The 17,584-nt window shown below is 51.4% G+C and overlaps 2 protein-coding genes across 2 annotated transcripts; both read right to left on the reverse strand.

Annotated features, from left to right (window-relative positions):
• Window positions 1-4,725, reverse strand: NKX3-1 (NK3 homeobox 1). Its single transcript, XM_021280886.2, has 2 exons — window positions 4,250-4,725; window positions 1-2,527 (listed from the first exon to the last, which is right to left on the reverse strand). Exons 1-2 carry the CDS (start codon window positions 4,560-4,562, stop codon window positions 2,139-2,141), a joined length of 702 nt encoding a protein of 233 aa, XP_021136561.1. The 5' UTR covers window positions 4,563-4,725; the 3' UTR covers window positions 1-2,138.
• Window positions 4,726-6,113: 1,388 nt separating this feature from the next.
• Window positions 6,114-7,852, reverse strand: NKX2-6 (NK2 homeobox 6). The gene is made up of 2 exons (XM_065041216.1): window positions 7,750-7,852; window positions 6,114-6,703 (listed from the first exon to the last, which is right to left on the reverse strand). Exons 1-2 carry the CDS (start codon window positions 7,850-7,852, stop codon window positions 6,114-6,116), a joined length of 693 nt encoding a protein of 230 aa, XP_064897288.1.
• Between the last annotated feature and the right edge of the window lie 9,732 nt (window positions 7,853-17,584).

Consider the following 17,584-nt stretch of genomic DNA (forward strand, 5'->3'; position numbering starts at 1 on the left):
ACTCTGCACTCTTTATTCCAAAGGACAATGCGCATCAGACAAAATAGTATCCAAAAATATGTACAAAAATAGCAACTATTTGCGCTGGACTTGCTCTCTACCAGCAAAGTGAAGTATGAGCAGCTGGGTGTTGGAGCAACAAGAAGATGTTTTACTGGTTAATAAACCATCAGCAGGATAAAAAAATAGCTACAACACAAACATTTTCCCGAAGAAGCATTCAAGACATTCAGTTTATATCTAATTTTTGGTTTATATCTAATTTTCCCAGCCCAATTCAGTCCTTCCCAGCATAACGTGCCCGTCCCTGTTGCTTTTGTGCTGTCTGTGCAAAGGACACACCACGATTTCCATGGAGGGGCCGCTCCGGGATGGTCAGAGCTGCAAATCCAGTGTATTTAGTGCAAATAGAGCATCTCTGCTTTGATTTAAGCGGCATCCCGAGGGTCTGGCTGTGGGATTTTGGCAGAACATCCTCCCTGTGGAGATGCCATTGGGAGGGATGCGGGGGCTTGGATTCGAGGCCATAAGGGCTTTTTATATCCATTTTTGTTATTATTATTATTATGTTATTTGTTTCAAGCAGTGGATAAGCAAAGTTCAGAGTGGATAAGCAGCTGGGCTGGGTTTGAAACATATTGAAACAGCAGAGAGGAGATGTCCTTCTGGCCCAGAGAATGGGCTGGGGGATCCGTGGCCGCTGGAGATGGGAGGAAAATGTTGTCTGAGATATTAGCGGATACTTTCAGACCATTAAAAAGCAACCGGGTGTCCTCCAAATCGGGCAAACAGCTCCGATAGCAAGAAAAACTAAATAGGGGTTGAGTTTGCGTGTTCTCCTCTCCCTTCCCATGAGATTTTCCTCATCCTCATACTGAGCAGCTTTGTCTTTGCAGAGTATGTGGGTTTGCAAGGTCAACGGGTGAGGCAGAAGATCACTTCCCAAATAATCTGGTTAAAAAGGTCGGATCTAAGCAGCTCCTCAATATTCCTAATAGTCTGTATTTCCCTACTGCAGGAATGGGATCGCTGTGATTTTTAATTCTCTCGCAGAAAGAACAGGCGCCACAGAAACATTTCTGGAGGTTCACAGGGAAAAAAAACCCTCAATTTACTTGATTACATTTGTTCCAGTAGAGCTACACTGATTTACACTGAAAAACAGCAGTTGAGCTGTTTCCTCTCTTGGAAATCCCATTTATTTCTATGCTTTCTCCCATGGATTTAGTGGCACCTAAAGTTTTAAGTATGATTAGCTAAAAGAAAAACACTTTGCTACTCTGTTAGTGCAAATAGTTGTCATCTCATTAAAAAATAACTTGTAAAGATGTCACCCTCTTGCTGCCCTGATGGGAATCGGGCTGATTTCACTTGCAAACTGCTGCTTTGAGAGAGCGTTGAGCTCTTGGAGCTTTTCTTTCAAACAGCTTAGATGGGAAACGTCCGAACAGCGTTGCCACCCGGATATGCAAAACCCGTCTGTCATTGCGCTATTGTCCGTGTTCCCCAGGTTTTGTTGTTCAGGGGGGTGAACTGGCACCGCTCCACCCCAGCAAACCGGGGCCATCGAGCACTTCAATTTGTTGCTACTCGTGGGCAAAAAAGGGGTTTAATTCCCCCCAAAAATGCGTCGCTGCAGGTGGAGGCTGCAGAACTCATGGGGGGCTCCAATTCCCCTCTGAGACCATTTGCAATTATGGTGCCAACGGCAGAAACGCAAATATTTTTGCTTTCATTTTTAAATTTAAACCCAATTTTCAGATTGTACAGCAGCTTGTGGCCCAAGAGGCCAAACCAGTCCCAGCCCAGCATCACCACTTTGCTTCTTGCAAAGGCCTTGGGGGGGGATAGGCAGTTTGAAAGGGGCCATCACCATCTCTGGGGCTGGATTCTCCCTTTCTGTCCCCAAAAGAACCTGCGATATTTTACAACCCCAAAGCGTCGGTATCGAGCGTGCTGAATTACGCACTTGGGGGTTTTTTTGGCTGTTAGTGGCAATTTGTGCAGCAACCAGAAGATGCTGATGGTTACAAGCGGGGCCCCCCTCTCCTGATTAGCACTACGCAGAGCGATGCGGTATTAAAAAAACACGATAAAAAACGAAGAGAAAAAGCTGATTTCTGCTTAAAACCACTCGGTTACCACCAGGAGGGGCTCCAGCCGCTCAGGTAGTAGAGGCAGGGCAGGTATTGCCAGCCGCCCCGCAGCGTGATCAGGGATGCTCGGGGCAGCTCGGCCGCTTTGTGCCCGGCCGCGTCCGTGTCCGTTCCGCCGCTTTCGGAGGCGATTTGTTTCCTTTTAGTCTTGTACCTCCTGTTCTGGAACCAGATCTTCACCTGGGTCTCGGTGAGCTGCAGGTGTTTGGCCAGACGGGCTCGCTCGGGGGCCGACAGGTATTTTTGGCGGCTGAACTTGCGCTCCAGTTCCAGGACCTGGGTGTGGGAAAACGCTGCCCGCGAGCGCTTGGCCGCTTTGGGGGGACACTGGGCTGCCCTTGGGGGGTCACACTCTGACGTTTCATTCTCATCTGCAAGAGGAACAAAATGAGAATTACCCGCTTGAAAATCACCCGAATCACTCGCTTTTTTCCCTTCCGGAGAGCAAAATATTCATATTACCATGGAAATATTTTAATTTAGTGGAGTAAACACCATCTCAAAGTCTTCCTTAATCCCACTTTCTTAATTCATCTAAGCATGCGTTCAATATTAACATACATTCAAGGGACTTAAATAATGCAGAAAGGGATATTTTGTGATGCTGCTGTGCTTAAAATCCCAAGGTACTGCTGATATGTAGCAACAGCTCTTGGGGTTTTTATGGCAGAATTCATACTATTTAGGCACTTCTTTGAAATATCTTCCTGTTCCTGTGGGGAAAATCCTGATTCCCAAGGAAAACAAGTTTGTGTCCTCAAGCTACAGAGAATAGCTCAGAAATGGGAAATCAGTGCAGCTTAAAGCAGACTGCAGTTAGAAAGCATTGAAAATAGATTATTCTCTTTTCTATTTCATGACTCGGAGGCAATGCCGAGACATTTTGGGGCAGATTTTTAAACCTCAAGACCTGGTTTTACAGATAGAACTGCAGACCCCAACTCGGATCACAGCTCCAAGGCAGCATTTCAGTGTTTGACTTATTTCTCATGCTGAGCTCCCTGCAAAGTGTCACCTATAACTTTTTAAAAGTAAATTCATTTATACAGTTCGTTCCTTTTTGTGTATTACTCAGTTTGGCATGGGAATAGGCCTTTTTTTTTCCATTTAGTCATTTCTTATTATATTTTCTTAAGATGTGAACATAGCACTCAAGATAGAAACAACGGGCTTAATTCCCAGCCTGTGTAAATCACGGTTGTCTCATTGAAATGCCCTGATTTACACGAGCTGCTTTCTGAGATGCTTGGTCCAGCTTTTAATGATTCTTGTAATAATCAGCCTGGTGGCTGTTTCCGAATTTGCTTTTATGTCGGAACTTATTTTAGTAGAATTGAAATGTAAAGGCAAAATTCACCCTGCAAGGGCTCTTTTAGCAAGCAAGAGCTGGTAGCTGGAGAGCTTAAAATGGCTTTTTATGGCTGTTGCAGCTCAGTCCGGGACTATTTGGGCAAAAAAAAGGCTGAGTCCTGTCCTGTATCCCCCGTTGCTGCAACACGAGAGGCACCGGTCACAAAACTATGCTTCTGAGCGTGATTTGCTTCTGCACTGAAACATTACTCCCTGCAGTGAATTTAGCGGTTGCATGCTAGGAAGAGATGCTGGTGGTGTTGTATCAGGAGGAGCAGGGTGATTATTGATAAATCACAGCGCGAAATCAGGGCTGAGCATGCGGGAAAGCTGAGCCTTGCTGCAAATAGCACTAATTCAGTATGGGGGCTTTCTAAATACCCCCAAACCGGGGGCACAAACTGTTGCTCCAATCCAGCAGCCCCCAGTGACCTTGCTGGGCACCTTCTGCATTAAAATAGAACTTTATTTCCCATGATATCACAGAAATACATTGTCTAGGCTTTATTTAGGCAGAGTTTTAGGCAGATTCGGTCCCTTGAGTTATTTGAAGCTCCCGGTTTGCACGCGGTTGCGATTTGTCTTACTTTCCCAGTGCTGGAGCACAGATACTCCCTGGTATTTAAAGCGTGGCTTAGCGGGCTCTGCAGTGCCCAAGATCTAAATCCTGCCCCTTGGTTTAGCTAAGCTTAGACGTTACTGATCCATCCCCCAGGATCAATCAGGATTGTCCACCCCCTTACCTGCATCTGCCTCCTGGGGTGTCCCTTGATCTTGGGATGCTCCTGGGGGACGAGGGGTCCCGGGGGGGTCCTCCAGGGCCGAGCTGCCCTCGCCGCCCTCCATGGCGGCCACCCCACCGTCCTCCGAGCTGCCGAACCCTCCGCTCTCGCCCCCCTCTGCCCCATCCCAGAGGATGTCTTGGATGAGGAACGATGTCCGGGGCCTGGAGGAGATGGGACGGGGCTGCCGGGCTGCCGTGGGGGTCCAGTTCATCCCGTCCGGGGTGCTGCTGGGTGCTCTCTGCCTCCCGGCCCCCAGCACCCCAGCACTCATCCTCCTCTTCCTCTCCCTGCCCAGCGGCTCGCTGGCTCCCCAGCCTCCCGCCTCGGCATTTATCCGGCAAGCAGCCAAGCCTCCCGGGCCTGATTGGAGATCCCTGGCAGGAGTTTACGCCCTTCAGTTGTGTCTTGGCTCCTGCGGGTTTTTCTGGCTGTTTGCTTCTCCCTCTTGCTCAAGACAAGCCCTTCCCCATGGGTCCGTGGGGTCCCAGCCAAACCTCAGCATCCTCCTTTGCCCCCCGTTGCTCCTTTGCTGGTCAATCACCCCCTGAGCTTTTTATGGATGCCCAAAGGGGAGTGTTCAGTGTGATTTGCCTCATTTTATTGCTGAAACTCTAAAAGCAAAGCTCTCAGTGTTGTTAGGACTTGCAGGTGAGCCCAGGTGTTGGGGGTGCTGCTGTTTGCAGCATTTCCCAGTGCAAGGATGCTGCTCCAAAGCTGATTTGGGGAGAAATCCCCACGTGAGTGTGGATGGACAAAGGGAGGGAGACAGTGCAGCACCCAGTGCATCTGTCACCTAACCCAGAACTTTCCAGGACCTCGGTGGGGCTGCAAAGCCCTGGAGCAGTGGGACGGTGACCAGCACTATCTCACCGAGAGAGTTTTTCTGGTGTGAGTGTCAGGGATGTCCCATCTGGGAAGCAAGCGAGCACCGGAGTGATGGGGCTGAGTGCGATCAGAGATAAAAGCTTAATTGCCTCCTGCAAGTCTCTTTTCACCAAAGGTCGGGAGGATAAGAAGCTGTCGGGAAAGGAGGAAAGGAAGAGGCAGCATCCTGGGGGTTGTGAGGGGGCATTTTCCCTGTCCTGTGCGGTGGGAGTGGTGTGCAGGATGCTGTCCGGCTCCATCACTGGGATATCTTGGCATCACAGTGGAAAGATCTCTGTTAAACCAACATTTTGCAGCAAATAATGATCTTTGTGTGTTTTTCCCCCTCTCCTGTGCAAGTAAAGTCTGCACTGGGGGCCGTGGGCGACCCCGTGGTTGCGTCCGTCTAAGGAATGGTGGGAGAGTGAAAGCACACCATTTCACCAATTTGGTTTTTATTTGCAAATAATAATAATAATTAATAAAGAAATTAACACCTATGCTGGGAGATTAAGAAATATAAACCAGAAATGTATCTCAAAAAGATTAGAGGAACTCCAAGCATTAAATACTGTTCATAAAAAAGTGAATGCACGGTGATGTGCACAGACCCTGTTTTCCTTAGGAAGAAAACCAGTGTTCGTACCTTCCTGATGGCCCCACACCAGCAAATCCTCTGCGGGAGCGGGAAGGGCCAGGCTCCAAAATATTTGGGTTGAAATAAATAAATACCCTCTGTCACTGTGTCCCCAAAGTCGCAGCACTACAGTGCAGTGTCCCCCTCTCTCCTCACCTGCCTTTGCGGAGATGTGACCGCACAGGCGGAGGGGACGGCCGTGCTGGAGTTGTCCCACTGCCCAGGGTGGCAGGAACCCTCTGGATTTGGCTCGTGTCCCCATGAAGCTCTGGAATGGAGGGGGGACTTTTCCTTGGTGTTTTCCTCGGTCCTCACCCCCACCTACCAAGCCCTGATCCCTGTTTGCACGGCGGTTTGCAGACACGTAGGCTGGTGCTGAGCAGCGCTGGCCATGCCCAAACTCCCGTGCATGGTGGGGCTGCCCATGGCGGCACTGGGGGGCATCCTGGTATAGCCCCCCCCATAGCCAGCACCATACGGGCTGCTATAGGCGCTGTAGTAGGAGCTATAGGAGTAAGGGCTGTTGGTGATGCTGTACAAGGCTGGATAAGGCTGCGAGCCCCCAAGGCAGGGTTTGCCGTCCCGGACCAGCACCGGCACCGCCACCCTCCGCGGGGGCAGCGGGTGTGCAGCCAGCTCCAGGGATTTATCCTGCCTCTGCCTCTTGCACTTGTACCTTCTGTTTTGGAACCAGATTTTCACCTGCGTGGAGGTGAGCTTGAGCGCATTGGCGAGGTGCTCCCGTTCCGGAGCGGAGAGGTATTTCTGCTGCTTAAATCGCCGCTCCAGTTCGAACACCTGAGCTTGGGAGAACAAAACGCGGGGTTTTCTCTGCTGTCGCTGCTTGGGATAGTGGCGGGGGTCGGCTTTCCTCTCATCCCCCTCAAAAGGATGGGCAAGCAAACGTTTTCCTGCAGCAAGAAAAACCCAAAGTAAAGTGAGAGCCGAGCCCAGTGCTATTCCCAGTGAGGATGCTTTTTGGAAGGAGGGATTGAGTTGGCAATGGGGCCCTTTGGGAGAAAGACAGAGGTTTGATAGCTGATAAATTTAATGTTAACTTCCTTGTGATGTTAAATGGGAATTCAAGAAAAATATTTAGATCCGCGAGAAGATGGGAAGTAGTTTTGTTTGGTTATTTTTTTAATTTGATGGTTTTTGTGTTGCAAGCGGGATGCACTCGGATACCTGGCAGCCACAGCAAGGGAGCAGGGAATTTCAAGGGGGGGCTGTAGGGAAACGGGGTGCTGGGGGTTCTATCTGGGGTGTGAAGTGGGCATGGAGATCCCCCCGGGCTCCTCTCACCCTCCTCGGGCTTCTTTCGCCCTCTCCGGCTCCTTATCCCAGTGCCGCCCAGTGCTCAGGCTCTGGTCCTACTGGTTTCCCCACCCTGCAGCCTCCGGGCAATAGGGAAAAACGAGCAAAGGAAGCTTTTTTGCGGGATTTAAACCGCAGGGAACAGGGGACCCGTCGGGTCCCCCCGCGGCGGCCGCTCCGGAGCCGCATCCCCGCCGCCGGATTCGCATCGTGTCTTGGCGCGTTGGTCCCTGTCCCCAACGGGGACAATTTACGGAGCATCGAAACGGGCGATTGTGTCACCGAAAACGGTGGCGATTTGTGCCTTTCGGGAGAAAAAACCCACTTATAACCATTCTCTCCCCCAACCCCGGGGCCGTTTGGTTTCCCCGAGGGCACACGGGGCGGGATGCGCGGCTGCCCGGAAAATGACCCAAACAACCCCAAAAAAGCAAACCCTGGGCAAAAATGGGGGGGAAAAGGAGGGAATTTGCCATGTTCCCCAGCGGGGACCGTCGGCTCCGGCGGGATGGAGGGTGCGGGGATGCTGGAGGGTGCGGGGATGCAACGGGCGGCTCTGCTCCCCTGGCTTTTCCAGCCCGGGGGAACGAAAGCGGCTCCGCGGGGGGACTCCGTTGGCCCCCCGGTTCCGCGGGTCACTTACGCGGTGGCGGCGGCTCGTCCTCCCCGCCGGGGCTGCGGGGGCCGGGGGCGGCGGGGGGTCCCAGGTTGAGGATGTCCTTCACCGAGAAGGGGGTGGGCAGCATCTTCCAGGGCCGGGGGGGGTGTGTGCGCTCCGGGACCCGCTCCCCGGCTCTGACCCTCCTGCTGCCACCGGCCCAGGCGCCACCCCCGGCCCCCGAGGGTTGGGGGGAGCAGGGGAAGGCGGGTCGGTCCCCAGAGGGGCTCTTCTTGTCGCCAGGGATGCTCTGGAGCCCGGACACGGTTCCCAATGTGCTGCCCCCCCTCTTCAGATCCCGAGGAAGGAGCCAGACCCATTCCCCTCTGTATTTCCAAAACAAGGGGAAGTGAGAAGCGGGGAGTGGGAGGGGGATTTGGGCTAAGCGGCAATAAAACAAATCGAGTCGATTTTAGCTCCATTAAGGTCACATTAGCGAGCGGCTTTGGGAGATAAGAGCTGATAAGGGGCGCAGACCACCAAGCTCCTTTGGGCTGGGGTGGGAGGGATGCTCCAAAACGCCCTCCAATGTGCACTGCCCATTGCACTGCCCCAGTTCCCTCCCAGTTTGTCCCAGTGCCACCTTGGTGGCTGGGCACTGAGCTGGCAGCACGGAGTAAGATCAGGGTCCCCCACATTAATTTGGGGAGCCTGGTAGCCCCATGGGGCAGAGGGGAGCCCCACCAGCCGTGGGGTGATGCTGGGCCTTATCTGAGCTCAGTGACCGGCTATTTCAATTAAAATTCCTGGCCGGGCTCAGGGGCTGGTGTTTGCTGATAGCCCTGACAGAGCAGAGGGAGTTTTTGTCTGGGTTGGGTCGGTATCTCTCCCGCCACCGAAATAGCCAAACCGGACTGCTAGGGGAGGCTGAATAAATAAACTACCCAAACGCAGGCAAGGAAGTGAGGGGCTGGAACAGGAGGGAAAATAAATACAGTGGCTTGGGGAGAAAAGTGCTCACAGCCCCACAGGTCAGTCCTCACTTCTGCGTAACGCACGGGTTTATTCCTGGCCCTGCTAGTCCGTGTTTTTAGCTCTGTGTGCGTTCACGCCCATGGCGTATCCTGCACACAGCGCTTTATTTTCCGGTGTAAAGTGGGAATTGTGACCGAACACATGGCGAGAAACACTGAGCCCGCGTTCCCCAGGAGGGTTTTGCAGCCCCATGGTGGAGCCCCAAACAGCATCTGCTAAATCCCTTTGGTGCAGGGGGGAATCTCAGGCTCTGCTAAAGCAGTTTCCTTTGGGCTGCCCTCCCAGGGAGCGCTTGTTCTCCTCCAAGATGATTTCTAGCCATGCCATCCCTTGCTGTGCCTCATCCCACTCTCTTTACTCTTGGTAGGAGTGTGAGTTCTTTAGCACGGCTTTTGCACACTGAAAGCTATTTTTGGCTATTGCACTTGCTTCCCAGACCCCAAAATTTCCAGTCCAGTGCAGGAATGACACTGCAGCTCGTTTAAACCAGCCTAAGCTCCTCAGGCTGGACTCTTTGCCATGGTCCCTATGGACAAGGTTTGCTCCTCCAAACCCACCCTTGGAAGCCAGTGCTGTGCCCCATTCCCAAAGCCCTTTCCCAGTCCCCGGCTAGATTCATTGCCACGTCTAAGTGGCTTGTTTGGGACTCAAAACACCAAAAGGCAGAGCAAACAGGCAGTAACATTACACCTTGAGCTGTTTATGGCGGGAGGTGCTGGCGCCGGGGGGGGGGAAAATGCTTGGCTGGGATTGAGACGAGCAGGGAGGAATTGGGGTAAAGTAGCTTTGTCCGTCTCTAATGACTTGATGCGCTGAGATTGATGGAGAGGCTGGAGTTTGGTGCTCAGGACCTGCAGAGGGATGAGGCAGCGGGTGGGTTGATTTGGGAGAGAGGGAAGGAAAATGGAATTGGATGGACCACGATGCTCATCCACCACTTTTTGGCAGCGAGAAGCCACTGGGGGATTTATGGGAAGAAGACTAGAAGGGTCTATCACACGTATCACAAATCATCAGCTTCTTTTTGAACGGGGAGGTAATTTCATTGTAACTCCCCAGGGACATTACTCCTCATTTAACTAGGTTAGGTGAAATCAGGAGAAAGCTGCTTCTGGCGCTGAAATAGGAGGATTTCTATGGCAGCGGCACAACCACGGCTCCCGAAGGATCTGATTTCTGGCAGGGATGCATCAGGATCCCGATGCAATGTCGCGGGAGCATCCGAGGCCCTGGAAACCCGACTCTTTCTGTCAGGAATATAATGGGAATAAGGGAAATATAATGGGAATAAAGGGAGTATAATAGGAATAATGAGTGAAGGGGGTGCATGGGGGGATGCAAGAACAGAGCACAGTTATAGACATCTCTAAGGAGTCTGCGAAAGCTTTGACGCAGCTGAAACTGAACTTAGGAGGGTGTTCTGCATCTTCTTCCCTTTTTGTTTCTATCAGCTACTTTCTGTCCCTTTTTCATCAGTGAAATCAAACAAAACGCAGCAAGGTGGGAACGACGGCAGAGATTGAACTGCAGGTGGGTGAGGGAAAGCAGATTCCCTCCCCAAAGCTCTCTAATAAGCATCAAGACAATAAAAAGCAGAAAAATGTGCTCAAATGCCAAAATTGGGACAGGCTGTCACCTCCTGCCCCCCATTTATCTCATTTTCCCCCTATTTTAGCCAGCTCTTGTGCTTTTGAGACGCTCCAGCACTTCCCCGGTGCTCTGCTCCAGGTTGCTCTGTTGGACTGGGGTTTAACACCATTTTTAAAATCTATTATTTATGGATTTGGGGGGGACCTGTTGACATCAAGGGGTTTAAGTGGAGAGAGGGTTGCCACAGCAATATCTGCCAGCAGGAGAGGTTTTCTGTGCCAGAAAGACTTTAGGATTGACTTAAAGCCGAGCTCTGTAGCAGAGCCTTGGCTCAAATAATGAGACAGCAGTGCCCTCTGCTTGGACCCCGGAGATGTGCAGCTTTGCTCCTCTCAGCTCCAAAAGCGAGCACTGGAAAGGGGGGAAAAAGGACAGAAATCCCCCCCCATGCTCCTCTGTTAAAGAGAATTGGGTCAGTGGTGGGTACGGGGCAGGAATTGCTGAGATTTGGGGCTTCGCTGTGTCACGCTCGGGAGATAAAAATACCGGTTGGTGTTAAAAGTGCTCTCGCCATCTTTTAAATAGGGGAGTTATTTTAAAGTGGGGTTATTCTGGTGAGTTATAATGAATAATTCAGTGTCCCCCAGTGCTGGCAGATGGAGGAAATTTGAAGTCACAAAATGATGCTTGGAGTACTTGTCTGTCACTTTTTCTAACGAGGAGCATCCTTCATCCATCCTGCTTGTTCCTTCCCTGTGCGTTCCCATGATAGACCATGCAACCCTCTAGTTTCCTGCTTTCTACCCTGTTTTTCTGCAAAACCAGGTTTTAATGCAGCTGGGGTGCAGATTTTCTCCATCCTCCTCTGCTGTTGGTGCCACCTGGGTGGCTCTAGAGGGGATGATCAGTGACAGAATTGTCTCATCTTTGGGTTTTCGGGGATTTAGCCGAATTCTTAGGGATGTTTTCAAGTCAGGATTGGGCAGGAGGTGATGGTGGGAGCGAGGAGGCGGCAGGAGGCACCCAGGGGTGCTGGGGGGGAAAGGATGGGTGCGGACAGGCCGAGTGGGTGCTGTGTGGATGCTGGATACAGTGGCCTTCGGTCAGCAGATGGCACAAGAGCCGTGTCTGAGCGCCTTGGGCAGAGCTGCTGGGAAAATAGAATTGGGAGAAGAATATAACACAGCTCGCAGGGCAGAGCAGGAGGCACCGCAGCCCACCAAACTGGTCCCTTCCTCCACAACTCTCAGTTGGTCCCAGTAGGAACCCAGTCTAACATCTCCCCCACCAATGCTTTGTTAGAGTTGGAGCATCCCAAACTCATCCTCGGGTTCCTGCAGCTGCATCCTGAGGCTGTTAGAACTGGATGGTTAGGGGGGGACATGAGGGTTTATTTAACCCCCCCAGGAGCTGAGGGGGCTTGTGAGCACGGTGGAAAGCCAAAAAAATAGGGGTGAGACGTGGTGGGAAATGTGTGGGGTGTTCGGGATGCAAACGCTCCTTGGGAAGGGGGAATTTGGTCTGTGGTTCTTGGATGCTCGCGGTGCAAAGCGGCATCGTGGATGCATCCTCTGTAAAACCCTCCATCCCCCTCGGAGCCGCACGGGACACACGTTTCCAACAGGAAAAACTGAGCTCAGCTCTCCCCCAACCTCCCAGTTTCACCTCCCCAAACCTCAACATCCTCACTTAAAAAGGGGGGTTCCTCCTTCGCCCCGTGTTCTCCATCCGTCCCCATCGCGTCAGCCCCGCGGTTTGCAGAGATCAAGCTCTGCACAAATGTTCTTCATTATTGGCTTTGACGGGCTGGGTTAAGTGGGCGGACGGGTCTGGCAAACGTGCCGGGGTTTGCTTTCTGCTTTGGAACAACCACCGGGCTCGTCACATCTGTTGGCTTTGGGGGTTGTTTTGTTTTGCTTCCTTCTTTCTTCCTTTTTAAACGGGAGGCGTTTATTTAGATTGAAGAAAGATCCCTTGGATACTGAGCCAAAAACGTAACTTTAAATATCTGGAGTAAATAAGCTCTTAAAATAAGGAGAATTGCTCAATTCTTTTTCTCTCTGATGTCATCTGTGGATGCCACAGGCTGAAATCCCAGGCGTGATAGTATTTAAATAAAGCACAGCCTCACATAATTCACAGGGCAGGGGGAAATGCATCATGTGTTATCAGCTATTACATGTCATAGATTTCCTATTTGTCAATCTACCCACCCTTAAAATATATAAACTGGCTGTGAGCAACTTCCTGAGCCTCGGTGAAATACGTGCTGAAGCAACGGGAGGTCAAGCCGAGCAGCCCATTCAGCGTTTGCGACGTCCTCTTTGGAATGCCTTTCTTTTTAAATTAAAAAATAATAATAATAGTAATAATAAAAAACCACAAAGATTAATGACAGGGCCATCAGATCCGAGGGCGAGCTCTGTAATTTCCCGCTTCCAACTCAAAGGCTGCCAAAAGGAAGAGCCTCCTTCAAAACACAAGTGTGTGAATTGTGCGTGTCAAGGGTTAGAAGCTCCGGCTTGGAGCCTCCCAAGAGCCCCGTCCCAAATGGACCACGTCCCCATTGCGGATGGATGCAGGGATGCTCATGGCCATCCCCGCGCCCAAAAACATGCTGTTTGCCCCCATCCAGCCTCGCTGCCTTTGCTCACACATGCAGCAGCATTTATTCCACTCCAAAGGGACTCGCTCTCTTCTCTTTTCGCATCATGGCATTAAATTTTGCCCCGGTTTGGCCTTTAAAAGTAGCGGCACACACGGGCAGCTGGTGTGGCGGGGAGAGGCGAGTGGTGTCCCTGCTTGGCTTCAGCCCAAACCCAGATTTACATGGTACTCACTCCCCTTTGGGTCCAGATGTGTTTTGGAGGAGCCTGCCCTGTGTTGGAGGGGTTTATTTTCAAGCCACAGTGCAGTTTTCTCTCCTTCATTCAGTCAATGGGTTGCGGAGCAGAGGGACAGACAGCGATGCTGCGGGACCACGTGGATCCTGCATCCTGCCCCTGCAAACGGGGCGCCCAGATGTGCCGATCGGCAGCTGCAGCTGCCTTCTAACGTTTTCACCGTCTATTTTAAACGTTCTCGCAATATTTAGGTTTGCCTTTCGCGGTTTTCACGGGTTGTCGTTGCGCTCGGGAGCCATAGAGTTTGGCTTAACCGCGGCCTGCGAACCAGCGCTGGAGGGAGGGAAGAGCCAGGTCTTGCCTTGTTTTGGAGGAAAGAAGCAGGTCTTGTGATATTTTGAAGGAAAGGCCCAGATCTTGCGTCCTTTTGGAGGAAAGACCCAGATCTTGCATAGTTTTGGAGGAAAGACCCAGATCTTCTGTTGTTTTGGAGGAAAGACCCAGATCTTGTGATATTTTGAAGGAAAGACCCAGATCTTGCCTTGTTTTGGAGGAAAGACCCAGATCTTGTGATATTTTGAAGGAAAGACCCAGATCTTGTGTCATTTTGGAGGAAAGGCCCAGATCTTGCGTCCTTTTGGAGGAAAGACCCAGATCTTGTGTCCTTTTGGAGGAAAGACCCAAATCTTGCGTTGTTTTAGAGGAAAGACCCGGATCTTGTGTCGTTTGGGAGGAAAGACCCGGTTCTTGCGTTGTTTTGGAGGAAAGACCCAGTTCTTCTGTTGGGAAAGACCCAAATCTTGGATAGTTTTGGAGGAAAGACCCCGGTCTTGTGATATTTTGGAGGAAAGACACAGATCTTGCATTATTTCCCCTCATGCCATTAAAATCACCGGCAGACAGGGTGTTGGGACATTGTCCCGTCTCAGGAGCCCGTCCCAAGGCGAGAGGAGCAGAGGGGCGGCTCGGTTCACTTAAAAGGCTTTCAAAAATCTGCCGAAGTTTCTTTACATTATTTAAAAGCCTCTTTAAAGAGCAGCTGCCTCCTATTAATACCGCTCGGGCCGATAATCTCTGCTGGGATCTATCTTTAGAGCGTTGCCAGCAAAAATGGGAGCTGGAGGTGCAGCGGGGGGTGACGTCAGGCTGGGGACCAGCTGAAAACACATCGGAGCCTCCCGGGGGGAGGAAAGCAAATAATCCCCCTGGCTTTTTGGGTGGGTTTGGAGAAAACAACCTTTGGGTTGCCTGTTTGCTCCAAAACGCATCTTTTTGTGTCACTCGAGAGGAGTTTTGCGCTTTGCCGGCTCAGCTGTGAAGTGCTTTAAGCCCAGCTTGGGGAGAAGGGCACAAATAGGCTTTGGTTTTCTTGCTGCCTGGTGCAATCCCCGTAGGGTGCTGGGCAATGTGTTGGGTGCCAGCGACCGAACAAAGCCCACCGGGGTTTGCAGAGATGAGGTTGTGCCCCAAATCAGCCCCCGCGCTTCTCTGTCTCAAATCCGGGCTGGAATGGAGACGATTCCCTGTTTTCAGGTGTCATCCTTTGACGCAAACGTGGCTTCAAAGGGGACCCTGACTAATCCTGCTCCACGGCGTCAGCGCCGTGGGGGGAAGAGGGTGAGCGGGATCAAAACTCTTGGACTTGCTTTTATTTCCTTTGCTTTCTTAACGGTTTCCTGGCAGCCCCGGAGCTCCATGAGAAATCCCGCGGAGCGGTGCCTGACGCAGCTCTCGCCCCGTTCCCAGCAGGACGGGCTTTGCTTGGGATCAACGCTGAGCTTCAGCTCTGCCCTTCGCCAGGGCGGCCAAATCCCAAACTTGTCGGGATTTTGCCCATAATTGTCTTAAAATGAAACTGCAGCTGAGCTCTGGGAGCCTGAAACGCGGGAGAGCATCCCCGTGTTTTCTTTCCTGTCAGTGCTTAAACCAAATCCATCCTCAGTTTGGCTTAGTTAGACTCATCCCAGGGCAAACAGGACTATTTGGGAGCTCAAATCTCAGCCAGGCAGTCGAAGGCGGCAGTAAGATGGGAGGCTCTACTCATTTCTTTTAAGGCATTAGGGGGTAATGAACGTGGCTAATTGTGTGAGAAGCTTATTAATGCGTTAAAACAACATTTACAACCTCGGTAAGAAAGTGCTGCCTGCGTGACAAGCAGCCAGAGCACATCAGGTCTTTCTGAGCACACATGTAATTAAAAAACCCATAAGTGTAATTTAAAACCCCAAACACTGTATTATTCATTTGGTCATATCATGCCCATCAGCTGCATATCAGGGGATGCTTGAAGAAACCAACACATGTCTTGCCAGAGCCCGACCACACAGTGGGATCTGTGCTGCTCCCGCTGGCCTTTGGTCAGTGTCTTTTTAGCAAATTGCTGCAAATTCAGGTTATAGGGAAGATTTTCCTCTCTGTGTATTGAATGATGAGCTTTTCTGGCAGTTTGAATAGGAGAGCAGAGGGTTATTTGCTGTTGTGATGGCAGAGGGAACCCCCAGCTGCTGCAAAACGGAGCAGGAGATCATAAAGCTGAGCTGGGTACCGATGCGTGCGGGATTTCTATGGCAATAACGTGGCTTTTGGAGCTCGGACGTGAAATTTGGGAGATGTCGGAGCCAGATGCTCCTGGGAACGCGGATGCACGTGAAGGGGATGTGGATGTGCTGGTGTTCGGGGTTGGGGTTGTTCCAGTTGCTTTGTCGAAGTGGCCTGAGCAGCCCCAAAATGGGATATGGGGAAAATACTGGGGATTTGCGTAAAATTCCTCTGGATGCCGATCTTCCCCAGAACCCCCCACCCTGAGGCTTCCAAAACATCCCTTGGACTTGCTGTGATTAGTGAGTAACGATGGGGCTCGGTGAACTCCAAACCCACCCCTTGGCAGAATAAAGCCGCACAATGGTGGGAGCCGAGCGGACCGGCTTCCCACACCCCAGGAAAACCAACACTGGCCTTCTGGTAATCTCGTTTTTTGGCCAGAACCTACCACTCCCCATCCTTAAGGGAAGTTTGCTCCCTGACCTGGGGCTGCTGCGTCTCCCTGGGGCTCCGTGGGTGGATCTGCCCGGAGCCCTTTTCCTCTGATAAAACATCTGCCCCGTCGCGGCGCCGTCAATCAGAGCGTTAATTGTGTCACCGGGGTGTTGGCGCGGGTGACGAGGGACAAAACACTCGTGCGTGGTTGGGATGCCCACGGCAGCTCCACCAGCCGCCTCCTTCCTGAGGACAAAGTCCCGGCCCAAAGGAAGGAAAGATTTCCATGGGCAGGAAAGATTTCCACGGGCAGGAAAGATTCGCGGTGGTTTCTGGCAGGGAATTGGATGCTCCTGTTAACTTGCACACGGGAGCACATAGATGTGATGGGGGAGTGATGAACCCCAAAACCAGCCGTATTCTTATTGCTCGCGGCTTCTCTAGAGTCAACCCTGCGCTCCTCAGCAGGGCTGGAGGAATAAAAGCATATTTAGGAACAGATCAAAGGGACCTTTATTTCAGATAATTAGCCACGAATGTGGGCTGGAATCCCACAGGCGGACACCTCATTCCCATGAAAATCACGGCCAGCAAATAAAAGCGATTCTAAGCAACACGTGTGAAACGGTTCAGGCTCGGAAAAAGAGTTAAGTCCTGAAAAAACTTTGAGGATTAATTATCAGCACAGTAATAAAAGAGCTGGTTCGGACTGTTTGAATTCTCAACCGGTGCTGAGGTTTGGGTCTGACTGCTGATGATTTTATGGAGCCCGGTTGGTTACTCCAAACCAAACAGCACTTGGAGTGGGGAGCAGGGATTTATTTTCGCAGCACAAAACGCTCCGAGCCTGCAGATGAAAAATAACCCCGAAGGAAATCCAGAGGAACCAACTGGGATTTTTCTTGTGAATACAGAGAATGCAGTTTCCATCGAGTTATTTTTCTCTTTAAATAAACATTACGAGCGGCTGGGATTTGTGCGCCCGAACCCGCAGCATCCGTCCCAGGATGCAGGTAACGGGGATAAATCCGCCTTGTAGCCGCGATCTGGGTTATCCTGGTGTTTGTCTGCTTAAAAATAAAACCTGAAATAATGCCATCTCCCCCCCATGAGCTCATACAGGTTTTACTGGTTTTTCCGGCTGTTGGCTGAGATAGAATTCCTGTTTCTCAGGGTGTTTTGTGCCTACGGGTGTCCAATGGGGTTCCCTCTCCATCGCCCAGATAAGGGGATTTACAGCTAGAATGATCTGATGTCACCACTGATATTAACTTGGACAATAGAGGTTTGTGTCCTGACGCAGGTGAGGGGGAGTCAGCTCCTTGGAAAAATGCTCATTTATTGAACAACAAGAATTTTTGGGAGTGTTGGACAATATTGCCTGCAGGTTTCCATACGTTCTGTGCGCCCCGCGCACCCATCGGGCCTCGGAAAGT

The sequence above is a fragment of the Columba livia genome, chromosome 25 (genome assembly GCF_036013475.1).
Source record: "Columba livia isolate bColLiv1 breed racing homer chromosome 25, bColLiv1.pat.W.v2, whole genome shotgun sequence".
Taxonomy (NCBI): Eukaryota; Metazoa; Chordata; class Aves; order Columbiformes; family Columbidae; genus Columba; species Columba livia.

Excerpts from the sequence above, each read along its gene's own strand:
- NKX3-1 (XM_021280886.2), bottom strand. The coding sequence starts at position 4,562 with ATGAGTGCTGGGGTGCTGGGGGCCGGGAGGCAGAGAGCACCCAGCAGC. Across the intron at positions 2,528-4,249 it reads ACCCCAGGAGGCAGATGCAG|ATGAGAATGAAACGTCAGAG; the intron begins GTAAGGGGGTGG and ends TTCCTCTTGCAG.
- NKX2-6 (XM_065041216.1), bottom strand. The coding sequence starts at position 7,852 with ATGCTGCCCACCCCCTTCTCGGTGAAGGACATCCTCAACCTGGGACCC. Across the intron at positions 6,704-7,749 it reads GGACGAGCCGCCGCCACCGC|GAAAACGTTTGCTTGCCCAT; the intron begins GTAAGTGACCCG and ends TTCTTGCTGCAG.